General features: G+C 35.9%; 1 protein-coding gene across 1 annotated transcript in view; it reads right to left on the bottom strand.

Moving 5' to 3' along the window:
- Positions 1 to 1,322: 1,322 nt before the first annotated feature.
- LOC144964093 (uncharacterized) overlaps positions 1,323 to 15,899 on the bottom strand; it is a 26,477-nt gene continuing 11,900 nt past the window's right edge. The window contains exons 4-5 of the mRNA XM_078898035.1: positions 8,124 to 8,390; positions 1,323 to 4,289 (exon numbers count right to left, since the gene is read on the bottom strand). Coding sequence (XP_078754161.1) covers positions 4,006 to 4,289; positions 8,124 to 8,390 — 551 coding nt within the window. The 3' untranslated portion in view covers positions 1,323 to 4,005. The remainder of the gene's footprint in view (positions 4,290 to 8,123; positions 8,391 to 15,899) is intronic.

The following is a 15,899-nucleotide window of genomic DNA, read 5'->3' as shown; positions in this document are numbered from 1 at the left end:
GGGGCGAAGTGGCCGAGCGGTTAAGGCATTTCACTGTGACCCGGATGACCCGGGTTCGAGCCCCGCTTCAGGCACTTTCGTTTTTTTCCTTGAGCAAGATTATTAACCCCCAATTTGCTCAATTTGCTCACTTGGACAATGTGGGTGATTCCTGTTGACATCAGACATCTTGTTTGATGAGTTATCTATATTCTTATATCTTTATCGTTATCTATATAAAGTTGATGTCATTAGTTTTTTTGTTTTGTTTTTTTTTTTTATCACGCCAGTTAGGCAAGTATTCCCTACCCTCCACTTTTTATTATAATATTATAAGAAGTTACCGCTAAATTTCCTCTCACAAGCGAGTAAAGATCTGAACAAGTGCGTATGAAAGGTGCCAGACAAAGCAAGAAAGAAATATATCAAACAAACAAAAACAAACAAACAAACAAACAAACCATCCCAACAACCAGCGTAGGTAGACTGATTTTTTGGGATGTTTTTTTTTCTTGTATTTTTCTTTCATGCTTTGTCTGGCACCTTTCATACACACTTGTTCAGATCTTTATCTTACACCGGTGCCTGCTCCTTAATTTCTTAATCTCACAAACGAGAAACGTCACAGATTACACATAACCTTGTATTTTGTTAACGATTTATCTGGCGGGCAGAACAGGTGAGAGTTTTACTTAAACGCATAACATCAATGTTGTCGTGAAGTGATCGCGTTGTCACTTACACATTCTCTACTCGATGGTATGAGTTTAAGCAAAATACTGACAATTTCTGCCCGCCAGATCAATCTATCCAACACACAGAATTATGTGTTTAAACCTTTAAAGTTTACTCTATAGACTGAGAGAATCAAGAACGAATCACTGTATAGCTGGCACTCTAAAAACAATAGCAAAGAGCTGAGTGACGTCACCTTCATCCATTCTATAGTGACAAAGAAGTCCCTTTACAGAGTGGCCTTATCACATCGTTCATTAGGCAATGAATAATTTAGAAAACTATATTATATTATGTGGACAAAGGGGACGATCTGTATTATTTTTTCATGCGCTCGAGTCAACGTGTACATAAATGCAGGTCTGACATCCGAGCCGGCTTATGGGCCGAAGTTTAACATTGTTATCATGGGCGATGTCTTGCGTCATTTGTTAAAGATTTCCAACAACAATGAGCCCACAAGGAATTGGGTTATCAGACCTGCAAATAAATGCACGTTGGCTCAAGTCATTGGTCTCATTGTAAAATGTTCTCTTAATGCCCTACATAATAAACACGTGTTAACAGTTCTCGAAATATTCAACATCACAATATTCAATATGTCATCATTTTTTTTTTTTTTTGGTTTGACGAAGAATTTCAGCGCCAGTAGCCACACAGTGCGGCCGGTCTTGAAAGGCAAAAACAATAATGAAATCCAACCCTACTTTCTACCAAAGTACTATAAATTGAACCAATGGTATCATTTCTTTAGTCAGAACATTCAATTTACCCTGGAGGGGTATTTTAATTGAGATTTTGTGCAGAATTCGAATGTCACTTTGTCTTAGCTTGTCATTCTCATGCTGCCTCAATCAGGTGTCAGCCATTTTGTGACGGAAATGCGAATATTATAGCCTCATCGCTGAAAGAGTTTAGATTTGTTGTTGACAACTTTCATAAACAAATCAGCATGTTTTCATTCAATATCCAATCGTTGTACAGACAGCAAATCATGTGATGGATGCGAAGTGCACATATTTACAGGTCTGATGACCCGATTCCATTTGGGCTCATTGTTGTGATGGAAATCTCAAAAAATGACGCAAAATATAGTCCATTATAACAATGTTAAACTAGTCACATAAGTGTGTTCGGATGTTAGACCTGCTTATCTGTACACGTCGGATGGATGACTCGGTTGGACGAAAACCTGATTATAGAATACTCTAATAGAGGAGATGACGTTTATAATATTATGCTAAATAACATCCAGGTGGAAAATGAGTTAAAGATTGAGTTGTTAAAGATTGAGCTTTTATGTAGCGCAATATCCACTAAAAGAGCTCTAATTACTTTACAAGGGGTCCCTGGCCAACAGCAACAAGTAACATATAGGACGAGAAATGACGCCTGTCAGGCGATACTACTTTTTTTCTGACAGAGACAACGGCCAGGTAGTCATTTTACACCTGAGTGTGGTGAGAGAATGTGAGTAAAGAGCCTTTTCGAAGGACTCAACGATACGCGGAGCGAGGCTTGAACCTAGGACCTTCCAATCCAAAAACGAGTGTCATACCACAAGACCACATAGCCGCTCATAGTCCCAGGTAAACAATTTCTAAATAAAGACCACTGACCTATTGGTCGAGTGATTTTATTCCAATCTGGAGCACTTCTGACATTGCCTTATATAATAATAATATATTCCCATTCATTCTCTCCCATATTTCCCTATGAGACAAAATGTTGCAAATATTCTCTATAGCTCTGATGAACGAGAACCACGGATTATAATATAATAAACACATTTTTCTTATGACAGTTAGAGAAAGTCTGAAGGAGGATGTTTAAATATACGTCGATCTTGAAAAACAAATGTATAAATAAGATACTGATATGACGGGATGTCCAACAATTGTGTTTTCTCCAAATAATCACTCATAATCATCGAGAAGAAATTCGAGTTCAACAAATGTATCAGAGTTTGACCTAACCAGTCGGACGGTGAAAATTTTGGATTTACAATTTTTTGCATTTTCTGAAGGAATATGCTTCCCAGAGCATTTTAATCTTTATTTGAAGTACATCGGGTGATTTTTGATGAAGTTATGGTCAGATGTATGGGAAAAGTATCCAACAACTTTTCTCAAATGTCATACTTTTTTCATTTTGACTAGCTGTAAAAATATTTAGAAGCGAAATTAAGATTGATATTTCCAGAAGATATACTCGTATAAAAAGGGTTGATTTAATCATATTATGACAAGAACTCATTTTTGATCAAAATTGACCTTCTAACTAGATTTGACAATATCTCAGTTCAAACCTTTTCACCATCCGACTGATCATGTCACTGACTGCAACAAATGTGTACTCTCCAAATAATCACTCATCATCATCGAGGAGAAATTCGAGTCCGTCGTGAAGGCATTCGATTTCCGGTAGGATAACTCCCTCTCCTCGACGACGAACTGTCTCCAATCTGACTAGTACTCGGGTTGGCCGATCCAACGTTGCTGATCGGCGTCTGGTCCTGGGACCCTTTCCTTGCAAGGTTACTCGTAAATCGATTCGCAACCATGGATCGTCTGTTATTTGCAACATTTGATGATGAACTGTTACTGTTGCGGTTGTTCGTAGTAGTATTGTTATTGTTTATTTCGTTTTTCCTTTGATTAAAATTCCTTAAGCCACGATTTCCTTGTTGATTTTGGTCCAAACCGGAAGTTAATGCTAAGAATCCTTCCGGTGGGGTCGTGAATCTTGACATCGGTGTGTTTGTTAAGGTGGATCCGACACTCAGTGAATCAGAAAACACATTATTATAATTTGAACGTGTCACAGGCCTTTCGGGCTCATCTCGGATTGAAATGACTTCAAACTCCTCATCATCTTCAATGTTACACCCTGTCGTTCGAGACGGATTGTCGATGGTCAATAATACTGACTGGTTTTGGGTAGGACGACTGGGGTTATTTCCATCTATTGGGCACCTTTCTGAATGGGCTGTATTTGTATTTTCGTTACGTTGTTGTAAATCGTTGGATGTGTGGGCTGACGACAAGGCACTGGGTGATGATGTAATATTAGTTGGCACAGATGTTGATGCTGGTGGTGATGAATGAGATGCTGTAGGTGACGTTGACGATGTTGATGATGACGATGATGAAAATGTTGATGAAGATGATAATGCAGATGGTAGTGTCGTATCACTTGTGTTGTTGTTGTTGTTGTTGTTGTTGTTGTTGTTGTTGGTGGTGGTGGTGGTGGTGGTGGTGGTGGTTTGTGGTGCCTGAGCCTGGGACTGACTCACACCATTCTGTCTTTCGGGATAGGCGTCTGTTGGAGATGATGTGTTTGGATAATACGCGGGGGAGGCTGTTGTATGATGGCCGTGCTGTAGACGAAAAAATTATTGGAGTTTCTTCTCTCCATTGAAATGGGTGTGTTCTGAAACGTGGAAGATGTGCTGATTGTGAAGATGCCCCCGTTGTTGTTGTTGTTGTTGTTGTTGCTGCTGCTGTTGTCCTCCTCCTCTTCAATCATTGTGTACGGCGGTGGTACCGATTCAGCTCTTGGTGGATAGGAATTCACTGTAAATGAAAATAAAATGACATGAAAAATAGATGAATATATATATATATATATATATATATATATATATATATATATATATATATATATATATATAATGTCATTCAACGTTATTGTGACGCGTATTCCTAAAAGAAATATAGAAGAAAGAAAGGAAGTCAAGATTGTTACAAACAGATCAAATCATGAAGGCGGAAGTGTTTATGGCTTTTCATATCAACGTAAGCTTACTGCCGTACTCTAGAAAAACACCGTATTGAATAATTTGGTCAGAAAACTCGTCCTTCAAATTATATCAATCGATTTAAATGGCTCTCATCTTGGAAAAAAAAACACACACTCTCAAACCTGGGAATTTAATCAAGACTTCGCGAAGTCCCAGGCAGGGTTTCAGAGTTCTGTCAAAATGAGGGTCATTTAAATCGATCGATATTTGAAGGAAGGGTTTTCTGGCCAAATATTTAAATACGACTTTTTACAGAGTCCGGCAGGCAGTTTAAATGGTTAAATTCAATACAGTTTTAAAGAGGAAATGACTGATGGGGTCTTTTCAAATCTGGCAACATTATTACGAGACTCCTTTGAAGTCTTAGTGTTAGGGATTTTTTGGCAAATTGGGGCCATATCGATTGGGTCATATCGTTTGGGCCATATCGATTGGGTCATATCGTTTGGGCCATATTGATTCATCGATTTTTTTAGTAAACGTATTTTGTGTTGTATTTTGACACAATTTTTATTTTTTAAGTATGTTTCGTGGTATAGAAGGAACAAAATTGACGTCATTCAGCTCTCTGTTATTGTTTTTAGTCAGCAATTTTTATGAGTAATTCTCACTAAATGGTATCAATCAGACTAAAAACGATTTAAGTTTACACATCGTTTTGTGTGTTGGTCCGTTATATCCGGCGGGCGGTTGTTATGATTTTTGTTGTTGTTGTTGTTGTTGAATAGATAGTATGCGTTTGGCTAAGAAGTTCACACCATTGCCATCCGGAAGTATAACGGACCAACACGCAAAACTATGTGTCACCTTGAACGTTTATAGTCTGGTTAATACAGTTTAGTGAGAATTACTCATAAACGCGGATGGCAAAAAAAAAAAAAAAAACAACAAAGACCTGAGTGACGTCAACTTCACTCTATCTATAACCGCATAGTATAAATAGTATGCGCTTGGCTAAGAAGCTCATAACCTTGCCATCCGGAAGTATAACGGACCAACACACAAAACTGTGTGTATCCATGAACGTTAAAAGTCAGGTTTATACAGTTCAGTGAGCATTACTCATAAATGCGGGTGGCAAAAAAACAACAACAACAACAACAAAGACATGAGTGACGTCAACTTCACTCTACCTATAACCGCATAGTATTAAATCGCATATGAAACAATACAATGGACACACAAATCGTGAAAAAGTAGATGAACTGCGAGTTTCTTTTCGGTTATCTTAATAGGATTCAATGGTCTGATGTCACGTCCGCCCAGCAACCAACAGCTTGGTTCTAAACAAAGAAAATCGGAACTTTTTATTCTTCGTGGTGGCTAGAACTTTTACACATGTCATGTGATCAGAGTGTATAAAAGTCAAAACATGATCAGATTTATAATGTTTTTCTCCTCTGGATACACTTTTATGCTCGTCGGAGAAGTTTAGTATTCCATCAGGACGTCCGCCATTGTTCCGATAGTTTAGAGCCAGTTACGAAGTTACCATGCGTCATTACGAGGGAGGTGACGTCACGGCTGTTGAAGTCTATTGTTCTCATTATTCATGATAAGTTACTTTCTTCTTTGTGATTATACCGAGCTTTAAAAATCGAGCTTTTTATATAGCGCAACATCCACTAAACGTGCTCAAAGCGCTTTACAAAGGGTCCCTGATCAACAGCAACACGTAACATGTAGAACGAGACATGACGCCTATTAAGCGATATTACATTATTTTCCCCGACAGGGACAACACTGTTAACGGCCAGGTACTTATTTTACACAAGAGTACGATGAGAGAATGCAAATAAAGAGCCTTTTCCAAAGACTCAACTATGGGCCGAGCTAGGCTCAAACCCATAACTTTCCAATCAGAAAGCTAGTGTCATACCACAAGACCACATAGCCGCACGATCGTTCGAATAGCTAATTGTATTTCTGAAGGAAAAAAACCCCAAACCATTTCGTGTAAATAATTGTTTAACCTCAAATTATATTGTAATCATAATTATATTGTAATTATTTTATAACAAAATAATTTTCTTAAGGCCCATGGTGTATTCCATTGCTGATCGCTGATAAACACAATTGATAGCCTCGTATGGGGATCTTGTTCGATTCTTTTTTCATTGAGAATATCAATAATGATAATAATGATAATGATGATGATGATGATGATGATGATGATGATGACGATGATCATGATGATGATGATGTTGATGATGATGATGATGCATGATGATGGTGATGGTGATGATGATGATGATTATGATGATGATGATGATAATAATAATAATAATAATAATAATAATAATAATAATAATAATAATAATAATAATAATAATAATAATGATAATAATGATGATGAGATGATGATGATGATGATTATGATAATAACAATAATAATAATAATAATAATAATAATAAATAATAATAATAATAATAATAATAATAATAATAATAATAATAATAATGATTTTAATAATAATAATAATAATAATAATAATAATAATAATATAATAATAATAATAATAATAATAATAATAATAATAATAATAATAATAATAATAATATTTTAAAAAATTAATAATAATAATAATAATAATAATAATAATAATAATAATAATAATAATAATAATAATATTAAAAAAAATTAATAATAATGATAATAATAATAATAATAATAATAATAATAATAATAATAATAATAATAATAATAATAATAATAATAATAATAATAATAATAATAATAATAATAATTATAATAATAATAATAATATTTAAAAAAATTAATAATAATAATAATAATAATAATAATAATAATAATAATAATAATAATAATAATAATAATAATAATAATAATAATGAAAACATTCAAACATGGCTTCTTAAGGGCCACGCGAGATTCAAGACCTGACAATTGAAAGTGCTATTGATTTTTTCTTCCAATCGAACCGATCATCTCACAAGCATTGTCAACATCAGAATGGTCCACAATCGACCTGGCTCAATACAGATACGGAAAAGGAAGGATCGAACGGGAATACGTACGGCCATGTGGTCTTGTGGTATGACACTCGCTTTAGGATAGGAAGGTTCTGGGTTCGAGCGTAGCCATCGTTAAGTTATAGCCTGGCACTGAAACCCAAGAAGACTGGCATTTTGACGTCATTACTTGTTTTTTTTGCACCGCCTAGTGAGTTGTCGTTAGGAGTGCTAATGGAAACAAGTGGTTCCATTGGTTGAACTATTAAATACAACTCACGATTTGTTTTCTTTTGTGGCCAAAGACCTGCATTTTGACGTCATTTTTTGGTCAGTGTCAGACTGTAAGTTAACGATGGCTACGGTTCGAGCCTGAGTCGGTGCATGGGTTGAGTCCTTGGAAAATACTCTTTACTCACATTCTCTCACCGTACTCAGGTGAGTACCTGACCGTTAACAGCGTTGTCTCTGTCGGAAAAAAAAATTGTATCATCGCCTAACGGGGCGTCATGTCTTGTTCTACATGTTACGCGTTGCTGTTGATCAGGGACCCTTTGTAAAGCGCCTTGAGCACGTTTAGTGGATATTGCGCTATATAAAAGTTCAATGTTTTAGACCACAACACAAAACCTACCTTCTTGCACTTCCACAAAGTCTCTATGATGTAGTCTATTGTGGACGGGGTACTCTACGGGGGTATGGGAGGTGGATCCACGCCTCGGGTAGTGGCTGGTGGCGCCTCCGTGGTGGCTGGAGGTCACCCCGTGGCGAACATCCCCGTGGTGGGGTGCCTCTTGTAGCCGCACGCTGATGGCGATGTGGTACGGGGGCGGTTGATGCCCGGGGGTCTCGTAGGATGGAGGAGGTGGTGGTAGGAAGAGTTGAGGGTTACGACGGCGATCTGAGGGGGGAAAAAATTTTGAATGTAATTAAATCATAATTTACACGTCTAGTTTGTGTTCTGATATAGGCGATGAATGGTGGTGAATTCTGCTTTGCAAATAAACGGATAAAATAGAAATTAATTCGATTCGAAAAGTGGAACACAATGGCAGAATTTGCGATAAACAGGTCCAGACATAAGCGTCATGGTCGTGTTTATAAAGTGCAGAAACTTTACGAATAAATGAATAAAAATTAGAAAAAAATTGATACGTAAAGTGGAACTTAAAAGTAAAATTTGCTATAATCTATGATTTTAGCATTGAGAATGAATGAGTAAAACCGCAAATATATATATATATATATATATATATATATATATATATATATATATATAATATATATATATATATATATATATATATTAAAAGCCCTTTCGCAACGGCACCATTCGATCCCGACGCCTAGGCATTCCTCGAAGGAATATTGACACTCCATCAAACAGGATGTCTGATGTCAACAGGAATCATCCATGTTGTCCAAGTGAGCAAATTGGGGGTTAAGAATCTTGTCTAAGGAAAAAATCCGAAAATGACTGAAGCGGGACTCGAACCCAGGACCTTCCAGTTCACAGTGCAATCCCCTAACAACTGGGGGCCATTTTGCCCCCACTATTATATAAGAGAGAGAGAGAGAGAGAGAGAGAGAGAGAGAGAGAGAGAGAGAGAGAGAGAGAGAGAGAGAGATAAACACAGATACGAACGGACCGAGATACAACCAAATTTGCAGTTGCGTCTCTCTAATCCGCAATCCGGATGTCTCCATTATCCAGACAGATGACTAGGGGACATATCCCCCCCCCCCCCCCCCCCCCCCCCCCCCCGCCCCTTTCAATTGTTCACTTAAAAGACTGATTCCACTATCCGGACATCTGTAATGCGGACAAAATGCTTGAAATAGAGGTGTTCGGATTGGAGAGACGCGACTGTAATTCGTTTAATTCTATGGATTGTATATAACTAGATTGTCAACAGAGCCCGATACTTTGGGCGGTAAAGCCGATTACTGTGTCACATCGGAAGTAACTCTTTATTGTCTGAGGAACAAAAAAAAAAAAAAAAAAACGAGGCTCTTTGTTACATACTATTGTTTCCCTAGTTTCAATTCAAAATTAATCGATATGTTTAGCAACCATTTCGTATAGGATTTTATTTATTGATACTTATACACACAACCAGCATTGTACTTATTAGTTCCTTTTTAAATACAAGAATCGACCCACGAATAGGGTTCAACAGTGGTGATGTCACTTCCCTCGTAATGACGCATGGTAACTTAGTAACTGGTTCTAAACTATCGGAACAATGGCGGACGCCCTAATGAGATACTTCTCCGACGAGCATAAACGTGTATCCAGAGGAGAAAAACATTATAAATCGGATCATGTTTTGACTTTTAATAATAATAATAATAATAATAATAATACTTTATTGCATCCCAAAAAGGAAATTTTTTGTACAGACGTGTTATAATTTACACATAAGATAAAAATACAATGGAAATAGGATGTATATATATAAAAAAGGAGCAGCTCTATAACCAGAGCTGCGCTTTATAATATGAATAATTTCAACACTGTAAAATAGTTAAAACTGTCACTATAAATTGAAAATTGAAAAGATTGCAAAACAAATAAATTAATAAATTAATATTTATATTTTTAAAAAGTAAAAATGAGAAATAATTATATAAAATGATTATTGCTTGTTGTTATAAAGCCTAATACTGGACGGCAGAAAAGATTTTCGGTGTCTCTCTGTTTTCGTTGAAATAGAGAAAGGGCGACCACTTCTTTCTGACATAATAATTGATGGTCTTAGTGGATGATACTGGTCATTTAATATTTTAGTTATTTTATTTATACAAAATTTCTCGTATAAAAGATCTATAAAAGATTTATACATTCTGATCACATGACATGTGAAAAAGTTCAAGCCAGCATGAAGAATAAAAAGTTCCGATTTTCTTTGTTTAGAACCAAGCTGCTGGTTGCTGGGCTGACGTGACGTCAGACTATTGAGTCCTATTGCAGCGGTCTTAGTTTCCATCAAAGTTTGAGGTTGTTGATTATGTGATATCGATAAAGGGGAGATATCGATGTCACAGAACGATATCTCACATTTATTTTATTAAAGTTTTATTTTAGTAATACAAATATAAGAACAGAGTTCATATCACTCCAGTGTATATTTCGGTAGGCTTAGAAAAAACGTTGCCTTCTAACATTAGATTATCTTTCCTTTAATAGATTTCTCTTTGAATTCATTTCAAATCAGTGAATACTTTTCGTTCTACCTTCTGTCACGTATCCACTTATTATAGATAGAATGCGCTTGGCCAAGGAGTTCACAACATTGCCATCCGGAAGTATAACGGACCAACACACAAACTCTGTGTAACCATGAACTTTTATAGTCTGGTTAATACAGAACAACTCACAAACGCGGATGGCAAAAACAATAACAAAGGCCTGAGTGAAGTCATCTGCATTCTAGTCTATAAAAGCTGATTGACTTATTCTTCATTACTCACTTCTCTCAAGAACCTAAGCCTATATATATATATATATATATATATATATATATATATATATATATATATATATATATATATATACATAATTTTAATATTTACCACAATGTTGGAGTCAGCCTACATCGATGTTTCAGGCCTTTTCAGCTGAAAGGGTCTGAAACATCGATGTTGACTGACTCCAACATTGTGGTAAATATTAAAATAATAATTCGCTCCATTGCTACATGTCGAGCACTATTCGTACCATATTTATGTCCAAGACGTTCAATAATATATATATATATATATATATATATATATATATATATATATATATATATATATATATATATATTGAATCGTGTTTGATACAAATATGGTACGAAAAGTGCTCGACATGTAGTAATGGAGCGAATTATTATTTAAAATATTTACCACAATGTTTGGGGCAGTCTACATCAATGTTTCAGGCTTAATTTGCCATCTTCAGGACTGAGTTGTTTTGTCAACAAAACAACTCAGTCCTGAAGATGGCAAATTAAGCCTGAAACATTGATGTAGACTGCCCCAAACATTGTGGTAAATATTTTAAATTATATATATATATATATATATATATATATATATATATATATATATATATATATGTGTGTGTGTGTGTGTGTGTGTGTGAATGTGAGTGTGTGTTCCAGTCAGAGAAGGAATTATTGGTCAATAGCATTTACTTGCATCCTTCATGCACCTAAAAATAGACGATAGCCCAAACATTCAAAACAATATCATATTCTACAAGGACGCATCTAAAAATAGACGATAACCCAAACATTTTACATAATGTCCTATTCTACAAGGACGCATCTAAAAATAGACGATAGCCCAAACATTTTACATAATATCATATTCTACAAGGACGCATCTAAAAATAGACGATAACCCAAACATTTTACATAATATCATACTCTACAAGGACGCATCTAAAAATAGACTATAGCCCAAACATTTTACATAATATCATATTCTACAAGGACGCATCTAAAAATAGACGATAACCCAAACATTTTACATAATATCATACTCTACAAGGACGCATCTAAAAATAGACTATAGCCCAAACATTTAAAATAATATCATATTCTACAAGGACGCATCTAAAAATAGACGATAACCCAAACATTTTACATAATATCATACTCTACAAGGACGCATCTAAAAATAGACTATAGCCCAAACATTTAAAACAATATCATATTCTACAAGGACGCATCTAAAAATAGACGATAACCCAAACATTTAAAACAATATCATATTCTACAAGGACGCATCTAAAAATAGACGATAACCCAAACACTTTACATAATATCATATTCTACAAGGACGCATCTAAAAATAGACGATAACTCAAACATTTTACACAATGTCCTATTCTACAAGGACCCATCTAAAAATAGACGATAGCCCAAACATTTTACACAATGTCCTATTCTACAAGGACGCATCTAAAAATAGACGATAACTCAAACATTTTACACAATGTCCTATTCTACAATGACCTTTTTGACCACGCACACAATGTCCCCTTTTCTTAACGGTTTAAGACATTATTTCGTTGACCTCCCCTGTCTTGGTCAGTTGATTCAATCACGAAATCCAGTAAGACTGGTTACCAAAAGACACTGGGGTTTTTTGTTGTCAAGAATTCATATGAGTATTAACCGCCCTTTCATCGTCTTGTATTTTCCGCGAATGTTTGTAACTTCATATTTTGATTATTAACAACTAAGGCGGTAACAAAAAGTAATGGATAGATAGATAGATAAGAGAGAGAGAGAGAGAGAGAGAGAGAGAGAGAGAGAGAGAGAGGGAGAGAGAGAGAGGAAAAGAAAAGAGAGAGAGAGAGAGAGAGAGAGAGAGAGAGAGAGAGAATAGAGAGAAAAAGAGAAATAGAGAGAAATAAAGAAAGGGAGAGAAATAAAGAAAGAGAGGGAGAGAGAGAGAGAGAGAGAGAGAGAGAGAGAGAGAGAGAGAGAGAGAGAGAGAGAGAGAGGAATAAATGAAGCTTTGTGAAGATTATTGAGCATGGTAAATCCGTGGTTAAGTTCATATTTTTATCAATTTTGAGTTACTTTGCAATAGATTTGCATCCTGTATAAAGGATAGTAAGCAATTGAAGAATGGTTTTCCAAAACCCTCTTACTCCGTTTTCCCCATTTTGAGATTGAGACATTGAGGATTATATCCCCTAAAAATTCTCATTCGGTCTTTTATTATATCGTATTTAAACTTCTAATTCACACAAGTCGATGGGAAATTTTTGTGTCAATTTGACGCTTAAAATAAAGTTTACGTTTCAATTTATCTCGATGAGGAAAAAACCTCAAAAAGTAGAAAAATCGACTTGACGAGTTTTGGAAAACCAGCCTTCAATTGTTTACCGTTAAGATAAGCTCACGCTCCATGGACCTGAAGCGTAGCCATCGTGATCTTACAGCCTGACACCGACCAAAAAATGACGTCAAAAGACAAGTCTTTGGCCACAGAAGAAAACAAATCGTGAGTTGTATTCAATAGTTCAACCAATAGGATCACTTGTTTCCTTGATCTCTACTAACGACAACTCCCTAAACGCTGCACAAACTTAAAAATGACGTCAAACTGTAAGTCCTAGTGGGTTCTAGGGGAGCCATCGTTACCTTATAGCCTGACACTGAAACCCTTTTGACGTCATTATGGTTTTTGCACCGCCTAGTGAGTTGTCGTTAGTAGAGCTCAAGGAAACAAGTGGTCTCATTGGTTGAACTATTGAATACAACTCGCGATTTGTTTTCTTTTGTGGCCAAAGACTGGTCTTTTGACGTCATTTTTTGGTCAGTGTCAGGTGATAAGTTTACGATGGCAACGGTTCTAGTGTCAGGCAATACGTTAACGATGGTTACCGCTTAAGTCTTTCTATGACTATTCACCTATAAGCAATAGTGCCTCGTAAACAACGATGGTTACGCCTTAAGTCTTTCCATGACTATTCACCTATAAGCAATAGTGCCTCGTAAACAACGATGGTTACGCCTTAAGTCTTTCCATGACTATTAACCTATATACAATAGTGTCTCGTAAACAACGATGGTTATGCCTTAAGTCTTTCCATGACTATTCACCTATAAGCAATAGTGCCTCGTAAACAACGATGGTTACGCCTAAGTCTTTCCATGACTATTAACCTATATACAATAGTGTCTCGTAAACAACGATGGTTACGCATTAAGTCTTTCCATGACTATTCACCTATAAGCAATAGTGCCTCGTAAACAACGATGGTTACGCCTTAAGTCTTTCCATGACTATTAACCTATATACAATAGTGTCTGGTAAACAACGATGCTTACGATCAAATAAAGACATCAGATCGATTCGTTTGAATAATACACGAGTTCCCACCTCCTTCCTCACGTACCAAGCCATACTCAGAAAAAACACATTTCAAAAAATGTTGGCCACAAAACTCGTCCTTCAAAATATTGATCGATTAAAATGATCCCCATCTTGCTAAAAAGAAAAACAGTCGATCAAACCTGGGACTTCACGAAAGGCTTCCTTGAACTTCCAGAATCGATAGTTTTTGACAAGATGGTGTATATGCAAACCTGCTTAGTACTGCGAAATTTTCGTAGAAATACGATTTTTTTGGCTCCAGCTACAGAACTGCATAGGTCTCTGTGACTCCATAAATCTTGTTGAAAAGGAAAGCCAAGTTTCCTAGAACCTATATTAAGTATGTTGAATCATTTTTTGACCATGCCGAGAGAAAATTATATATTTCTAATGCTAATTTTATTCAGTAGTCTGATGTCACGCCCCCCGGCAACGGCGGCCATCTTGGTTCTAAACAAAGAAAATCATTACTTTTTATTCTTCAAGCTGGCCAGAACTTTTCATATGTCTTGTGATCAGAATGTGTATAAATTAAAACATGATCAGATTTATGGGTTTTTTTCCCCTCTGGATACGCTTTTATGCTCTCCGGAGAAATATTTCATACGGCGTCCGCCATTGTTCCGATAGTTTAGAGCCAGTGTTACTAAGTTACAATGCGTCATTAGGAAGGAATTGACGTTACGACTGTTGAATCGTATTATAGTGACTTTTTTTCATTTTTTTTCCCCTGGAAACGACAAATTTTTAAAATTTCAAGTAGGCAGCTCTGTACGGTATATGTCATCGATCGATATTTGAAGGACGACTTCTCTGACCAAAATATTAAAATATGTTTGGTTTTTTGGGGGTTTTTTTTTTCTCTCCAGAGGACGGAAATTCTCCCCTACCCCCTAGGAACACCCAACCTATATTGATATATAAAGAATATGAATTGATTTTTATTTACATGATTCGGAAGTAAAAAGCGAAAATACGAGCAATTAATTATATAAAGTGATTTTTCCACTTCCACAGTCAGCCACCCGGCCACTGACCAGACTTAACATTGCTTGACTTTAGTGGCCAAACGAGACACCGTACAGCCGAGCCACCCAGCCTATATAAAAAAAGACTGAAATTTAAAACTTAAATTTATTTTTTTTAAAAGATGTCCAATCATCTTCATCTTAATCTACCGACGTTTGAGTAACCAAATTGTAAAGCGCATTAAGCATGGTAGTGAAAATGCGCGATATATAAAGAAATGTACATAATGTTTATTTATTCATTTGATTTAAAATTAATTTGCACTAGAAGTGCATCTATAGAAGAAACGAAGTTGACGCCACTTTGATCTTTGTTATTGATGTTTTTAGAAATTATAACATTATCATTCAGACCAGATATTGACCGGTTTAAAAGTATACCTAGTTTTGTGTGTAAGGACGTTATATATCCGACTGGCGGATGTTGTGAGTGTTTTATCTTAACGCAGGCATCAATGAAAAAAAAAAAAGATAAAGGCAGACCTCCCTAATGCTACGAA

Source organism: Berghia stephanieae, chromosome 2 (assembly GCF_034508935.2).
Source record: "Berghia stephanieae isolate SIO BIC M18660-M18661 chromosome 2, UCSD_Bste_1.3, whole genome shotgun sequence".
NCBI lineage: Eukaryota > Metazoa > Mollusca > Gastropoda > Nudibranchia > Aeolidiidae > Berghia > Berghia stephanieae.
The sequence above is the reverse complement of the archived record's forward strand: the minus strand, read 5'-3'. Positions and strand labels throughout refer to the sequence as shown.